We start from the raw sequence: 18,506 nt of genomic DNA on the forward strand, positions 1-18,506 counted from the left end.
GAAAGTTTTAAGCCTAATCTTGAAAGTAGAGATAGTGTCTGTCTCCCAAATCCAAACTGGAAGCTGGTTCCACAGAAGAGGGGCCTGAAAACTGAAGGCTCTGCCTCCCATTCTACTTTTAAATACTCTAGGAACAACAAGTAAGCCTGCAGTGTGACAGTGAAGTGCTCTGATGGGGTGATATGGTACTACAAGGTCATTAAGATAAGATGGGGCCTGATTATTTAAGCCCTTGTATGTGAGGAGCAGGATTTTGAATTCAATTCTGGATTTAACTGGGAGCCAATGAAGGGAAGCCAAAACAGGAGAAATATGTTCTCTCTTTCTAGTCCCTGTCAGGACTCTTGCTGCAGCATTTTGGATCAGCTGAAGGCTTTTCAGGGAGTTTTTAAGACAACCTGATAATAATGAATTACAGTAGCCCAGCCTGGAAGTAATAAATGCATGAACTAGTTTTTCAACATCAATTAGTTTAATTAGTAAACTATAAAAATACAATACTAGTTGTATTTGCGGCATTTTCATTCTTTGTGCAAAGCCACCCAGCTTCTGTGTCTACCTATTTGTGTGACTGCCTTCTTTACAGATTCTGGACTGGAGCTGTGACGTGCGGCAGGCACACTTGCAACACCTGAGAAGTTTGGTTTAGGTCACAGAACTAAGCTCATTCTTGGATCTCCGTTACTGAACACTTAGTTTTATTTGGTTGCTGCACTGCACACATTGCTGCAGTTGTTTTCCAAGTAATGCACTTTTTTCTACATGAATGACTTTTATGATTGCACCAGCCGCTGTTTGTTCTAGTTCTTTTATTATACCTTCATTCTACCACCATATTTAACCCACATGGAGTACCACATAGTGTCCCTGAGGACCCCAAAAACAGTTTATTGTAAAAGGAAAATAATAAAACCTTTTTTTTCTTGCAGCATCATTAGATATATAATATCTGTCATGTAAGTACAAAAAATAGATTATTATTATTAATTCAGCAAGTTACAAAAATGTATACTTTTCTTTAATGCAACTTGTAGTTTTTATCCAAAAAACAATCCACTTTTACTTAATAGCTAATCGACCATCCTTGAACTCTTAATCCCTTAGTTTTCAGTAGTTTCAAGTAAACATGATTTATATCGTGTTTATATTACAAAACTAATTAGAGTGATTTTGACCCCAATATAAAATAACTGAAATAAATAACTAGCCAGCCCAGAAACACAATCTTCTTTCTATCCTTGGTCTGTGCTGAAATCTCATGAAACACCTCACCTACTGTAGAAGGTGTCCAGGAAGGATCCTGGACAGATTTCCCTACCACCATAGCAAGCTCCAAAGAGGAGTAGCAGCTCTACTCCCTCATAGCAAGAAAGTCCTACTGTTCGAATCCACTGGCCAACTGGATTCTTTCTTTTAGTTGTTTGAATGTCCACCCCCCCCTCCAATTTCTGCACGGGGTCTTTTCCAGTACTCCACATTCCTCCCACAATTCAAAGACACGCATCTTTGGTTAGTTGCTGATTCTAAATTTGCTTTAATTGTGAATGTGAGTGTGAATGTTTGTCTGTCTCTGTGTTAGTCCTATGATAGAATGGCATCTTGTACAGGGTGTATTCTGCCTCTCGCCTCGTGACAGCTGGGATACGCTCCAGCCGCACTGGGGCCCTGAATTCGATACGTGGAAGAAAATGATTGGATGGATGAATATATATGTTTTATGTCTGCAACTAAATCATGATTGATGATGTGAGCAGTAGAACCTAATGGGTTACAGAAACTCTTCACACAATTATTAGGGTCATCTGTGAAACAATTAATTGAGGGATAGTTTATTATGTTCCTGTGCTTATTTGGAGGGATGTGCACAAAGTTTAATCTTTTCATCTATTGAGGCATACATAGGCAAGTCAAAACTGCAGTTTATTAGAGGTTAGCAGGATTTTTTTAAATACATCTTTGAAATATTTGAGCTGAATGTCTGGTGTTGCAAAAAGCATTCATTTACAGAGGAGGCAGAAAGAGAATGCCCTTGTGCTTCAACCTTTGGTCAGAGTAAGTCCAAAAGCTGCTGCAGAATCGTGTACTATTATCACCTTTATTGCCATGAATCACTGATGTTGAATTTTCTGTAGACTGCAGTGTGTCTGCAGTTACAGCACAATACTTTCCAAGGTTTTTACTTTTTAAGCTACAAAATATTTAAAAAGTCCTAAATTGGAACACAGAATAAGTGTTTGTTTTACAATTGGTTAATTGCCCAAAAAATATTGTGCTATGATGATGAGGTCTAGCCTGACTCAGACTGCTTTGATTTCATAAAAACATGGCACAAGGCAGAAAGACATGCGGGTGAAGGGTGGAAATGCTAGATTTAAACTGTACACATCCACACTCACTCATATATCCACAAACACAACAAACCTACTCCTCGTATTGTATCAGATCTCGTGACAGTGCAATGAGGTTTCCTTTGCAAAGAAGCACTGCATCAACAAAGAAAGACAATCTGTTTAATATTATAAAAGCCACACTGGGAGTTGGCGGGTTTGTGCAGTAGCATCTGGCGTCACCGCAGATGCCTGCCAGGGTGCACATTAGATCAGAGTAATTGGCCAGGACAGCAGTGTGAGATGGACAAATGAGAACCTCCTCCTGGGTGACCTGATGGCCGAAGGGAGAATGAACAATACTGCTCATAGTCTGATAAAGAGCTTGTGGAGTGAAAAACACACTTCTTCAGGAAAACATACGTTCATCCTGCCAACTTTGTGTTATTGGATTAAAAAGTATACTCATACACAATCATGATTAGTGGGAAATTTGGCAAATTATGTTCTCTAAATCATTCTCTACTATATGTTTAATTCCAATCTACTATTTACTCATTTGTGTACAATATTTGCATGACTATTGCCATGAGCCAATAGTCACAAGATATTATAGTAAACCACAGTAAAGTGTTTGATTTAGCAATCCAGACTTCCATATGGTTCAAATTATTATTTAATAAATTCAGGGTTTAAATGCATCAGTTTATATTCCATTATAACAATTCAACAGGAACTGGTTTTATAAATCGGCTTTGGGATATTTTTTACACTTATCCATCGATGGGTAAAGGCCAGATTTACTAAATAGGACAAAATAGCATGTGCACACGATCCCCACATAGGTGTGGTTAGTTTTACATGTAATGTTTTTTAAACACAGGCAATTCAATTCAGTATCAAGCACAAAAAATGAGACATGTTTTGTTTCCTGGCACAGTTTGCAGTAAATTGCGTGTTACAAGCATTAGTAAATCACGCTTAGTTTAAATATTTTTCCTCTCTATTTTTTTCCCTACCTGTTACGTGCAGTACTGTCACTGTGCTCTCATTGTTAATACCAAGAGTACTTGTTTTTTTTTTTTTAACATCGAAACCCAGTTTGAACTGGCCCAACATGTTAGCATGTATGGCCCTAAATCTAGTGGAATGTTAACTGAAATTTGCACATCAATAAATATAATGCCTCATTTTGGTTTACCAAAACATTTAGTGGATTGCCTGGCATTATTATTCACCTTGATGTGCATCAGAAATAAACCAAAGTTTGTTCCATTTACTTCCATGGTTACAATAATATCTGTGGATGATGATTTTCATAAGCATATGTGCCTTTGGTTTGGGAGTTTGGTACTATGTTCAGATCAGTGGTTGGATCAAAGCTTCCAATCCCAAGTACTAGAGATTCAGTTAGAAATGGAAGAATTTATTTTTGCTTTCCAATACTATAAAATACACAAACAGTTGTAGCAAAAGTACAGATAAATAATATTGGCATACAGAAAAATGAAAAAAAAAAAAAAACATCCATAAGAAAATCAAAATGTAAAAATTACAAACAAAGAAGAGGCTAATACACTACTGTACAGTGAAATATGTAGCACACAAGTCATCTTGGACCTAAATTCCCTTTTCTTAAACAAATAAATATTTATTATGAACAATCTCAGATGCTGAAAAAATGGTTTGATGCGAGGCATTTCTTGAGCAAGCAGATTTTATATTGCTGAGATGGATCAAAAGACTTAAAGAAGGACTTCTAACTGATTCTGAATGTGCAACTTTGATCTTATCTTTGAAAAACTTTGGCAGAAAATGCACACTAATAAAGAAAAGAAATGTAAACAAATTATTTACACATAATGCAGTCTCATTAGTGATACATTTCAACTATACTGTGGTTGTACAGTGCCACAGACAAACTCTGTGGTAAAACAAGAGGGGAGCAAAAGGAAACAGCTCCTAAAAACCACCTTTCTTTGCCTTGATGGTAATAATAGAGGAGCTGAGGGAGCAAGGCAGCTGGAGCCAGCTCACTTATAGACATAAAAAAGTACTTGAACAAAGAAGCTCCCATTTTTCATGACAGTATCAGCCCACACTGACTGAACTTTAAAAAAGACCTCAGGAAGAAATGGCACAAATGCCTCAGTGTTCTTATCTCAGAAGAATGGAAGAAAATAGTCTTCAGAGCCCAAAGGTAATGGTCCAGATCTGCTCCAGTGATTTTTTTTGGCCTTTCTAAAACGGACTCAGAGCACTCTATTGGTATTCCACAGCAGTCAAATCCATTTGGAAGATTTATTAGATTCCAGTCTGTTCTGCTTCATCCAATTAGTAAAAGGACAACAGGATAAAAGGAGAATCTTGTTAGCTTCCAGTGGTAGTGGATGAGATAGGAACAGCGGCAGAGGTTCATTTCTAACATCCCGTATGCTTCCGTTGGCAGCTATTACACATGTCTGAGGTCAGTCAGAATCATCTTTACACACACAGGCACACTCTTCATGGTGTTCCAAGGGCACATCAGTCATGGACTTCTGCAGGCCTCGTACACCACTTCGATGTTTCAACAGTAGAACCTGTTTACAAAAGAGGACACTTAAGTTGACGGCTAGATGCCAGAAACAGTGTAAAAACATTGTTGAGTGGACAGGTTATTTAGAACTTTAACTGCTGCTTTGCACACTGGAACCACAGATGATGGGTGCAAATGTTTGTGTGATTTTGGTACTGCAAAAAAAAAAAAAAAATCTTTGTCACATTGTAAATATCAAGCGAATCTAACCAATAACATTTTGCTTTTTCATGTGTAAGATATGTTGCATTTAATGGTACATAACATGGTATGCAAGTAGGAAACTTAGGATGGTAAAAAAAAAATTGATGGTCAAAACGGCAAATTCCCAAAATAAGAAATGGCAAGTTCTTATAGAAATGGGCTCAGGTATCGTTATGAGTACCAAAAGAATGGAAGAAAAGCATGTAACAGACTTTTTCCTTATACCCCAGTCTTAATGACTAGGGTTAAAAGAAAAAAGCTAACAGCAAGTGAACAATGCCTAAAAACTTTACTTAAATACAAGATTTGGTTTCCTGGATGAATGTATTCTGTTTGACTCATGCCACTACTACAGCCTCAATCTGATTTTGTCTGTCTTTGTACTGTTTCACTACAAGCTCTATAAACAAAACTCCTATATGTGGTTTTTCTAAACCACATATAATCGTTTGGGAGTTGCTGTCAATCTTTTAAATCTGTTGTTTGAATATAAGGACAAGTTTTAAAATGTCATAGATCAGGGGAAAACAAATTACTTTTGTAAAGCTTTGTGAAGAAGTGAAAACCTTCAAAGCTTTCAAAGTCAGTGTAACCAATTCCTGCTTGTGCCCGAGCATTTGCTGGTCTTACAGACCACTAAGCCTTTTGTTTGTACAAACAACCTATATTACTTCCACATGTTATTAGAAGAGAAAGTAGAATCCATATTTGTATCAGAATGATAAGTAAAATGCAAATAACAAAGGATGCTACAAAGATGAGGAGCAAAAGGGAGGGTTTAAACTGAGTAAGGGCCAGTTTTATACATTATTGACTTGGTTAAAGCCAAGCAACCATCAAATAACATAGATGAGAACTTTTCCTTTCAGTGGTAGAAAGATTGTCTGGCTACTGATGAGTCTGAAATTTAAATTACATACATCAGGATAAAAGATACCTAAATAACTTTAGATAACAGAACACTAGGTTTCAAAAAAATCAATATAAATCTGAATAAAACTGTAATAATATACACACATTTCATAATTAAATCTGTTTTTTCACCTCATATTGCAGGTGTTTTTCATATCATTATGTGTTCAGATAAAAACTAATAATATAAACATCAAATGGATTTCATCATGCCATGATCAAATCGATATTTACCTCATGATATTTCTTTGTGACTCTGGCAGGAATACACTGACAGTCATAGCAGCGGTGAGAGCAGCAGGCACAGTTTCCACCACAGCGCTTCACCAGGAGGCAGCTGGGCCAGAAAATGACATCTGTCCTTTTCAGCTCTTCACGCAGGGATACTGAGAAATTACGTGGCGTGCAGCTGTACAGTTGAACTTCTTCCCTCAGAAGATTGAGATCAGCTCCACCTCAAATGCATCAGATATTATTATTTCAACACAACATTTCACCAAAACATATTCTTTTAATATTAATCATTTCAGTACTGGCTCTTGGACTAAATTTACATTTAATTCATAAAACAAACATGTTAACAATGTCCTACCTCGGGCCTTCTTACTGTGGATGAATGATTTCCCCAGCACATGCCACGTAGGTTTGTACAACTCTTCCATATCCATCTGCCATCGTTCTGGTTCCAGGTACTTCATGACCTCCTCTACAGTGCTCAGCTCTGCCACAGCCTCTGACAGCTCCTCAATATCCTGCAGGGAAGGAGGGAGAACTGCAGGGGCTTTGGGCTCTGGTTCACTCTGTGGGAAAACCAACAAATCAAATGAAGAGAGATGGAACAGACGGGTCATTTGCATACTAACTGAAAAAAAGTGCTTTAAAGAGTCCAACTTGCATAGCGTTGGGTTTTGATGGAAGAAGTCTTTAAACAAGCTTTAAACTTTCAGAATAAATACACAACTCTCTCAATAAGATGAAATTTGCCATACATAATAAGGTCAAATAATTGCCTCATTACGTAAACTGCCTCACGGATACTTAAACCTCAGCCACTTTGTGTGACATTTAAAAGTTGGAAGTGTACTCTCGGTTATAAATATTAAAACAGGATAATTATAGTGAAGGAGGAATTTTGTCACTGGTGACAGAATGTGAAAAATGGCCTTACTCTGCTATTGTACATTTTACATCATGATAAAATATAAAGTTTAATTTGAGTTACAGGTCATTAAACGATATGGTGAACTGGACTTGAGTTAAGCCCCAAATCATAACATCGTACTGTAGCTGCGTCTCAATTTAAATTTCGTGTCTAAAAACCAATATTTCGATTAACAGTGACTACAGTCTCTGAGGATCACAGACACATGCAGGGATTTCCACACTGGGCCAAATTGGAAGGCATTCGCTTACATTTGACAGAAACATACTGAAGACTGAAATTTCAGTCTGTAAATAAAAATGAAAACGAAAATGAGAATTTGTCATACATGACAAACATGATAACAAATTCAACATTTAAAAAACTGACCACGCAATGAGTAATACAATAGTATAATTATAATTTAATTATTTAAAAATAATACATATTTTTTATATTAGTCCCCCTCGCAGATACAAAAAAAAAATCGGAATTAATGAGAGGCATTTTATAAGCCGCCAAACGAGATCACATCTTTGCCACCTCCTTTGATCACTTTGCATTCCAACATTTATCTCTGTAGATTTGGTTGGCAACAGTATTATTTGTTTCAAGCTCTCAACTCTCTAGTGAGCTACAGTGAGCAGTCACAGAGAAGATTGATACCTGGTGTGTTACTCTTCCCACGAGAGAAGGGGCTAATCTGTTAGACCTTTCAGTCTTGTGATGGTGCATTTGTCCAACATGTCAGCTCGCTGGTCTCTCTAATCTTACGTGACTGACAGGTAGAAGGAAACATTGTGACACTTACAACAACAGCAACATAAAAAAAGCTTGAAAACACTGAAAATGTTGCCTTTTGGCAGCTGTGTTTTAAAGGAATAAATGAGAGGACTGAATGAAGAGTGGCGGTTTTTCTCATTGGTACTAACATTGTAAAGATAAACATTGTAAAATAAATCTTTTACCTAGCTGATAATATGAATGCATGTATGTAGAGTAACTATAATGCGCGTCAGCTGACTATTGAAGCATATGAAGACAGCACGATTAAGATGCATACTTCTGTAAATTGGACTAGACACAAAGGTAATTAAAGGTTTTAAAAAATAATAATAAAGATCTTCACAGTGAACGAAAAGGTAGAACACCAACAACACTGATAAGATTTATTGGCAGTGTAAGTGTGCTCAAAATCCAAGCCCCTTGGCAATGACTTTAAAATGAGATGCCAGTGGTTTGACATGGCTGCACCACAGGCTGGAAAAATACAGCTGATGCACAGCTGTGTTCACGCCACAGATATGACTCATACTAATGAGGTTTCCTTTATAACCACTGAGCATATCTTTGGTTTATTTGGCACCAACTGAGATACACAATCACAAATGTGAAAGAATTATTTATAGGAAAAGAAATGGTCATATAGCACCATAAGTATGAGTGATACAGCTGTATTTCCAGACAACAGAGAGAATCTGTGATTCTTATTAGTTGAGCCTTGGCAGTGGCTAACTGTATGGACTGGAAGCCATTAACAGCTTGTGAATGTCGATGGTGCAACACTCCCCCAATTAGCAACACTCTGCAAGCTCAGCGTCAGATAGAGAAGCCAAGCAATCCTTCAGAGACACATCAAGATGGTGTGAATAAAGCTATAAGTAGCAGATGAGGGAGCCAATTTAAGGGAATTCAGGAACAAAGTCCTTACATGGACCACCAAAACTGAATTCAGAGCAGTGTCTGTGTGTCAGGTGTAAGACACAGATGTATGAACAGTTATGATATATTCTGTAACACTTTGTCAGGGTCAAACAAACTAATTAACTATAGAAACAATGCACACATGTTCCAAATTAGATGAAGTTCCTCAAGGGTTTTTTAGTAGTTGTAGCTAATGTATAATAAAGATTTATCATGTAACAATTTTAACCTTCTATTTAAAAAAATAACCAGTCACTTCACAAGGTCTTCATTAGTTGTAATTTTGTGATAAATTAACATATGAAACACAAATGGCTAAAACAAAGTGAGTGAAGCAGTATTCAGCAAAGGCTTTGAGCTCGTTTTTTCCCTCTTTCCAAAACCTTCCTTTTCATAAAGTTTATAGTTAGGGCTGAGTCTGAATCATCTGTTGGTTATGTAGACAGGCTGCTGGGGGACTTCCCACGATGTAATGTGCATTCTTCTCCACTCAACTCTTTTCATACTCCAAGCATTTTTATGCCTCTACTGAATGTCTTTAATAGATTGTGTTTTGTCCTTGTCTAGACTCTTATCTTTGCCCTCACCCCATCAACTGGTCACAGCAGATGGCTACCCCTCTATGAGCCTTCCTGTTAAGAGGAAGTTCCTCCTTCTCAGTGTCACCAAGTGCTTATTCACAGGGGACAGTCTGACTGTTAGGATTTGCTCTTTTTTACTTTTGTCCCTGTGTTTACTTTACAATATAAAGGTCCTTGAGGGCCTGTTATTTTGAATTAGGGCTATATAGACAAAACTGAATTGACTGACTTAGTAATAGAAAGCACAAGACATAAATATTAAACTGTAAGACACTTTGCGGTGAGATGACAGAATGACTAAACATTTGGCTAAAATCGCAATTTGTAACTTTTATTAAGTGTTTTTTTTTAATAACAGGACAAATACTATTCTTCCAGACTGGTATCTATGATTTTGTTTTGGCTACCTTAGCAACTCTTGTTATCTTCCATTTATATCTTTTATGAAATAAATAAATAATAAATGCTGAGCCAGCAGCCCAAGGCACACTAGACAATTCTGCATATTAAGCACAGACATTGTGGAGTCTTCTGTCCTCAAACCAAACTGAAGTACATGCAATTTTGAATCTTATCTCTATGTTCTTCTTGAAGCACATAGAGACAGCATCCTAAAATGGTATTACCCAACTTGCAGTCAAGGCCACTTGGGCAGTGAGCTGAGTGCATGTTTCAAAAAATATCACTTGCTTTTGAAAGGCTGAAACTGTTTATTCAGTAGATTTTAAAGTGCTTCTTATCACTACCAAACCCTCTGAACCCCCTTACCCTGAAGAAGAACTTTGTTCTCAAGCAGTGATTTCCTTGTTTCTGAGTCTCTTTGTTCTCATAAAGCACGACCACACGTTCTTATTTCTGGTATCTAAAATGACAGGTTCAACTAACTATGTTGAGATGACAATTCTGAAATAGCTTTTTGAAATAGCTCTGAAAAACAATATATTCTCATTCACATGGATTTGAAAACCACTTCCTTGCACAAGAGGACTTTGAGTAAGCAACTTGGTTTGTTGTGCGTGAAAAAAGTGTTTTTTGCTCTCACTATATGCCACACACTGCAATTGAGGTTGCCGTAAAAACAGACCTTAGTTTCATCATGCCAACGGTAAAGCTCCTGTATGACTTTGCCAGTCATTTTCATTCTCTTTAGGAAAGACTTGCATTCTTTACCTGCCCCATTAGCTTCTATGCAAGTCTTCATGTTCACAAATAGACAGTTTTATATGATTAGTGTAGTTTGCTGTTATTCAGACAAGCATAAGGCACATAGATCCTGAGTGTGTAAAACTCTTTTCAATCCATTTAAATAAACAAAGTTGGTAGGGTGATGTTTCCTTTCAAAGTAATAGTGCAGTTTAATTGGGGACTGAGACCTCACAGACACAATGATGTATGTTTTGTTTGTCCCTGTAACCCACAGTGCACACCACTGTGGGTTACAGGACTCACACACACACACACACACACACACACACGTAGAAAAACATATTTAGTACACACATTCAGTAATGTATATACCTTTATATATGGTACATATATTTATTACTTTTTAGATTAACCATTTTTATATTTTGCTTGTTGCACGTTATTGTATTTTGCACAACTCTGTTGCTTGTGAAGCTTGCACACAAGAATTTCACTCGCATGTACTGTACCAGTGTACCTGCACATGTGATGTGACAATAAAGGTGATTTGACTCAACACCGCTTATGCCCTATTCAACAGCCTCCTTCTCCTTCTGTGTTTTAACAACCTCTTTGCCTCAGCCTTTTTGCTTTTTCTAAAATTTCTTCCTCTGAATTACAGGCTGGGTCTTATTTTTTCCCCCTTTCATTCCATGGAAGTGGTGGAGAGGAATTATTGCTTGTTTAAATATATACTAAAGTACTGGCCCCTGCATGGCATGAGGTTCCAGTAGCTGCTGGTTGACCACAGAGGAAACAGAGTGCTGCTGTTCTTGTGTGCTCCTCCTCTGTCAGAGGAAGGTTCAAAGGGAAGGCAGACCGAACGTGCAGAGGCCAAAGCTTCCTTTTCCCCATCATGGTTTCCGCACCTTCTAGAGTTGGAATATGAAGGAAAAACTTAGTCTCTGTTTCATCAAACAGTTTATGGAAAGGAACTGAACACCAGAGAATAATGTCAATCTGCTATTAAGGGATTAAGTTTAAGTTCAAACTTCTCAAATGCCTGCTGTTTCATGAAGTACTCTTTCTTTTCCAATTAAAATGTTTTATGAAATGTCACATATATTTAGGCGTCATGTTGCTTTTAACTGTTATTTATGCTTTATTTAAGATGGTTATCTCAACTATGAACTGCAGATTCTTCACTTTTAACTTCTGTGTATAGGAACATAAATATATGTTAATAATATTAGAGAAAACAAGTAGGTAAATAAATTTAATGCTAACATAGGTATGGCTTCAACATGACTGACAAAGGAGATCCAGTTTAGGTGGCACAATGTGAAAATGTGGCTGAAAATAGCAACTTTAACACCGTCTGTGCAAAACTGTGACATTCTGCTATGACTGACCCATAAATCAGAGAGTGCTTTGCTTAAATCGGTGAAAACCTTCCTTAACACTTGAAAGTGTAATGAAAGATCTTGAGCAGGTTTTATGTAAAAACAGAGAGGAAATGATGGCTGATAAAGAAAGGCATAAGTCAACATCTGAACATTATACATTTTTTTTACAAGAATTACAGATGAATTCAGATGAATCAAAGCACCACGCCTTTAAATTCCACTGATGTATGTCTACCATTACTTTCAGCCTTCTACTTGTTGAAAGGTAAAACTGTTTGGAGAGATAAATCTAAATCTCTCTGAGTGGTTACACTGTGAAACAGCAGGTCTTTGAGAATTTCTGTTGTATCCTTGTTAATGTGGAGTAGATGAGAACAAGAGGAAAGGGTCAGGGGTAATCAAAGAAGACCTTTGAAACCAGCAGGATACAGTGACTGTGCTTCATAGTAAGTTAAGCTTCTGTGAGAATGATAATGACTGTTCTTTTTTGGCTCAGATGTTCAGCCTGCATGGCAAGGATTCTGCTCATGATTATGTTTTTGTTGTAGTAACTGGAGTACACTACGGTACAATAAGATAACTCTTTTTGATAGATGCCAAATGCAATGTGCTCTAAAGGGTTTATCACAGATGGCAAGGATAACTTCTTAAAGATACAAATAAAGCATTATTTTAATGATAATTCTCATTAACATTGATACACCTCAATGATTTATTTTCGTCTAAAAGCCAAGGTTATAATATATCGACAGAATTCACGGAGAAATAAAAAAGCCAGAGGGATTAGATGCTTCAAAGATGCTTCACAAGATTTTTAGACAAGACGATCAGTCATGTAGAGAACCAGTCCACCTGCAATGCCAGCTGTAATACCAAAATTTACTGTTTATTAGTTTTATTGAAAAAATGTTTTATAAGGTTAAAAATATGATAATACTTTGGTATTTTCTGGAACTTGCCCTACCTCTTTCTAGGTGGATATCCTTTGTAAATATGTGTAATTTGTTTATTTAACAGTATAATGTTTGATTATAATACTCTGATTGACTCCATAGTGTAGTATTTAACACATTTGCCTAACACGTGGAGGATCCCCAGCATAAAACTAGGAGGAGACCCAAATCCCTGGGAAGGTTGTGTCAGGAAGGGCATCCGGCATAAAAAGCTATGCCAAATCAAATATGTGTCTCCGTTGTGGTAACCCCTTTCAAATAAGGATGCAGGCAAAGGAAGTTTTATTTGCCAGTCTCTCCTGCAAGTTAAATCCCTTCCCTGTTTCACTTCTTGATGGTTTCTACTTTATTGTCAGACACTATTTGAAATATTGTGTGGGCCTGCATAGACCGTGTGTTATACTACAATTTGTAATTATGGGCTCAAACAGACATTAGACATTCTATTCTTGGACTACATCGCTCAGCATCTAATGACTCAGTTTCCAATATTTTGTGGCTTTTAGCATTTGGCTATCGGGCAAATGGATATCTTTGCAAAGCTTCTCAGCCTGTGTATCAGTCAACTTTTTTGTCTGACTAAAAATAACAAACTGTAAAAAGACAATAAAGCATTGAATTGACTACATGTGATAGTTCAGTATTTCACTTCTGCAATCCAGACATACAGTACTGTTTAACTGCATGCAGCCAAAGCTTGCTTGCATGTGATTCATCAGTACTTCTTAAACTACAGCATGGGAACTTGGAAGCAGAAACTGAAAAGCTTCTAGTAACAAAAATCTCATTCTTTGCATACAGATTCACAGATTATTCATAAAGAGATATAGTTCAACAAAAAACAAAACAAAACAAAAAACTCACAGTACTCATTCGCTTGTTCAAATAAGAAAGCAATACAAAACACATTTACTTCATACTTCCTTCTGCTGCAAACATTTTTTCATTAAATCTTTCCTTATAATAGCATCTTATTGGGTTCATCCATTATTATCGGTTAAAGCCTGACCTTGCCTGTGGCCCTGCTGCAGTCTATTGGTACAAAAACAGTAATTAGATTTACTGACTCTAACACTGGAAGATAATATATGTAATGAATATCTTTTATCTTCTAACTTATCTGTTTAACTGTTTTTGTGATACAGCTTTGAGGTTTGCATGACGCTCTGCATGTGTTCAGAGTGGCTGTAAATTATTTGTTGGTTCATGCTGCTATCAGCAATGCTATTCTGGGTTTTAATAGTGATGAAAAAATGCAATAATACTGTGAATTAAGACCAAAAGACCAAAAACTCTGAAGCACAATGAATTTAAGACAGTGAATGTAAAGCCATGTCAGCAACCTCCGTCACACATTTGTGCTACAGGCCATCAGGGATTAATGAAGAGTAAAACTGTTGACTTAAACTAGCTTGAACAAAACTAAAACATGACAGGTTAAAACATGGCAGTCATCTCTTTAGTTTATCTTGAGGCTTTTGTCAGTGTGGGATCTGGGACAAATGGATTTTCTGTGTTTGTGTGTGGTCTACATATCACGACAAAAAAAAAGAAGGAGCAAGAGAATGACTAATGGGAAGAGGACAGATGAAGACAAAGAAGAGTAGCTATACAGAGGCACAAAAGTATGTACTAATAATTTTTCAGATATTATTGAGATCAGAAATGCTATAGTGGCCAGTGACCCTCTGGGAAGAATATAACTGGGTAATCTTGCTGGTTTTAAACTTCTGCATTACATTGCTCGTCATTTTAAAGAATTAAAATGGTCACTTAATTACTTAAATTTAATCATACCACATGACAGCTACACAAGGTCAGAAGTTTATTATAGCCCTTTCTGTTTCATTCCTTTATCAGCCTTTAATAGGTGAGCAGTTATGATGGGAACACCAACCTGAGACTATAGAGCTAATGTAGAGAGAAGGTCTGGGTGGACCAAAAACCCCCCAAAAACTTGGCTTAGTTACTTCTTTCAACCAGTTTCTCGTAGTTTTCTTTTGGTTAAATGGCATTTAAACAATCGCAACACTGAATTTATGACCATTCCACCCACACTGTAGAAATTTCCCTTGAATCATGGCCATAGAGCCAAGACAGAAAGACTCATGGACAGCAAACTAGAATTATCCTACCATTCGACTGATTGATATTTAGCGTGTACTGTATCTTTTCCACAGTGTGTTTTTATACATGATCACATGCAAACCTCATGGGTACTGTTGCTGGAGCCCTTATTCATTATGAGTTTTGGCTTATGGACACATTGTAAATTACAGTGGATAAATGTCTGCCAGAAGTTCAAAAGGTGAATGGAAACAAAGATTAGGTAAGACTGGAACTAGTGATTATAGTATCTGTTACAGGCAAGAGGAACAATAGAAAACAGCAGAATAAAATAGTGTTTGGGTGTCTTTGAATCAAATACATATTTCTGGGATACATACAGTACTGTGCAAAAGTTTTAGGCAGGTGTGGAAAAAATGCTGTAAGCAAAGAATGCTTTCAGAAATATAAATGATTGTTTATTGGCCTCAAATGTATTCTGCAGCAGGACAATGACCCCAGACATACAGCCAAAGTCATTAAGAACTATATTCAGTGTAAAGAAGAACAAGAAGTACGGGAAGTGATGGTACAGCCCCACAGAGCCCTGATCTCAACATCATTGAGTGTGTCTGGGATTACATGAAGAGACAGAAGGATGTGAGGAAGCCTACATCCACAGAAGATCTGTGGTTAGTTCTCCAAGATGTTTGGAACAACCGACCAGCCGAGTTCCTTCAGGAACTGTGTGCAAGTGTACCTAGAAGAATTGATACTGTTTTCACACCAAACACTGATTTAATTTAGATTTCTCTTTTGTTTATTCACTGCATTTTGTTGATTAGTGAAAACAAATGATGAACATTTTTGAAAGCATTCTTTATTTACATCATTTTTTCCTCATCTGCCTAAAACCTTTGCACAGTACTGTATTTGTACAAACACATAAAGAAACACTTCATTTGAATAATATGTGATGTAACAATATAAAGAGAAAAGCAGTTGGAAAATTTAGAAATACTCAGAATACCCAGTTCCCCCCAAAAAGGGTCAGTGGACAGATTTTGCATGCAATCTTTAGGGTCACTGCAACACCTCTTATGTCAGACTGATGTGACTACATGGATATATCACAGGTTTAGAACACATATGGCTTTGTATAGAACAGTAAAAAAAATAAAATAAAATTGAAGTTCAATTATTTCTATCTTGGGATCGCATACTTCAGTATTTCAGGATCCATGATATAAAATGTATCCTTTTTTTCTTAATGAAAATTAAGATATTTTAGTGGTTTTGGTATTCATGAATTAGGTTGCAACTTAATTGGACTTATGCCTTTGCAGCTATTGTGTATACATTGTTTTTGCTTTTGTAAAAGTGTATGTGCTATTCTGTCTTCAGTGTATCTTCATAACTAAAATAAATGACAGTACAGGTGCCAGATGTTCCAGAGAGCCTAAGCATAATTTCTCCCCAGTGATGCTTAAAACCTTGGGTACACATAAGCAGGAATGGATGATTGCAAATTAAGACCCCGTGTTATGTAACAAGCAAATTATTTTAATTGTGCTTACATGGAGAGGCACTGCTCACTGCCATGTGAATTCCCAAGATGAAGATGGCAGGAAGGAAGCGCTGACAGCTAAGTGTTTACCCACTCACAATGCACATTTTCTTTTAGCCCCTGACAGTTAATCATGTACGTACCACAGGCAGCAGGGAGTAGCGGATGCAGAATCCCGGCTCAGAGGGGAAATACTCATCGGAGATGAAGCGAATAGTGATCTGGCTTCCCTTGGAAATGTGACTACCTGGGAGCGATTGTGACCCACACCAGCGACCCAGGATTGTCTTCTCAGTCGGATCTTCTATTTCCACAAAGTCGTACCTGGCACAGTGAACAGAGAAAGGGCAGGACATGTTTTTTTGTCTCTTAGATATGATTTATTAATAGAACCAAACGGAAATCTGAACTTAGAGTTGAGCCTGTTATTTTTAATTGTCTTCTTGCTCATTATTAGTCTGTCAGCTCCTTTAAGACTCCCATTGGCACGGTCGTTCTGAAGGTGAGATTGTTAATAAAGTTGCAAGGGCAATAAAGATTTAACCTCATTTAAAAAAGAACACAAAAATAAATATCTGTAACAGCAGGGTAGCTGCATGAGATGAGATCTCTATTATTTACAGCCCGAGTTAAATGGATAAAAATAAACTGGAAATCACTCGTGCATTGCGGTCAAATCTCAAGTTGAAGGATCTAAGGATAGTGCAGCATAAGCAGCTGTTACTTTTGGCGATTAATGACCAATGATGCAGTCTTTTGACAGGCCTATTACACCACATGTCATTGAAATATAGTTTTTAATTAAACATTGTTGACTGCACAAGAGACCCAGGCCTCTTTAATTGTACTCCAAAACAAATTTCCAGTAGCAAAGTAAAAACTTTACTCTCACATTGCTTTGTTGTATGGAGATAGCATCCTGTGGAGAAAACCAAAACTCTGAAAATCTTGCCAAGCAGAGGGAAAAATTGTCAGCCCTACAAAATACAACCAGGGGTTAAATTCTGATATAAGGCCCTTAGCTTTATTAAATATTAGATTTCCACTTTGTCAAAGAATTGTTTTACACTCCACACCTGGTAAGTCGCTAGAAAGCCAATGCTGCTTCTAGCAAGCTACTGTAGTTAGCAAAGGCACCACAGACATATGTTTCTCACAGCTTTCTGAATTATCCACCTATCCTAGTATAAGATGTCAATCTGTAGCCTCTTTCTTTTATATATTACTTCCCTGCTTGCCATTATATTTCTTTCAAATCTAACATTAAACCATTTTTATCACCTCTTGTAAACTGTAACTGTAAAATTTTGCTTTATTGACATGCATACCCTACCTGATGTTATCTGTTTTTTCTCTTTGAATGTATGTGTGACTAAAGAATGTATCACTTGATCAAAAGCACTGTTTCCTTGTCGTCATTTGAGTTTTCTTTGTGAAGAGATTTTAGATCTCTTTTATGTAAGGTCTTGCGGCATATTGTTTATAGATTTACTCAGTACAACCTAAGAATGACTTTTAGATTTTTGACTTGTCAGTTACAAAATAATTGGTAAGCACACAAGTACTGTTTCAGTATTCCTATCACTCTGCAAATGGCACTTCAGGTCTTTAAGCTGAGTGACTCCTGTAGTTGCAAAAAAACCTGCAAAATGTCCTTCTGCTCCCATGTTGTGTGACTTTACTAAGTATCTTTCTGATCATCATATTAATATGATTAGGTCTTTAGATATTTTAAAATCAGCTTTAATGTGTTATGGTGTTCATAGTTATAAAGGCAGATAAAGCAGGGATACCAGCTTAAAGATTGTGCCTTGACAACTGATTAGCAAATGGGTGAAGAGTGTCCCTCGGTTTCTTGGTCAGATTTGACACATTCAGCCAATCTCTGATTACAAATAGCTTAGATTGCAACACTGCAAATATCCAACTTGTACCCTCGTGATAGGTCTTAACTGATCTTTG

The 18,506-nt window shown here is 36.9% G+C and overlaps 1 protein-coding gene across 1 annotated transcript in view; it reads right to left on the reverse strand.

Annotated features, from left to right (window-relative positions):
- Positions 1-3,011: 3,011 nt before the first annotated feature.
- pdgfc (platelet derived growth factor c) overlaps positions 3,012-18,506 on the reverse strand; it is a 48,011-nt gene continuing 32,516 nt past the window's right edge. Inside the window, exons 3-6 of the mRNA XM_031757909.2 lie at positions 16,688-16,868; positions 6,614-6,821; positions 6,256-6,476; positions 3,012-4,909 (exon numbers count right to left, since the gene is read on the reverse strand). Coding sequence (XP_031613769.1) covers positions 4,796-4,909; positions 6,256-6,476; positions 6,614-6,821; positions 16,688-16,868 — 724 coding nt within the window. The 3' untranslated portion in view covers positions 3,012-4,795. The remainder of the gene's footprint in view (positions 4,910-6,255; positions 6,477-6,613; positions 6,822-16,687; positions 16,869-18,506) is intronic.

Source organism: Oreochromis aureus, linkage group 2 (assembly GCF_013358895.1).
Source record: "Oreochromis aureus strain Israel breed Guangdong linkage group 2, ZZ_aureus, whole genome shotgun sequence".
NCBI lineage: Eukaryota > Metazoa > Chordata > Actinopteri > Cichliformes > Cichlidae > Oreochromis > Oreochromis aureus.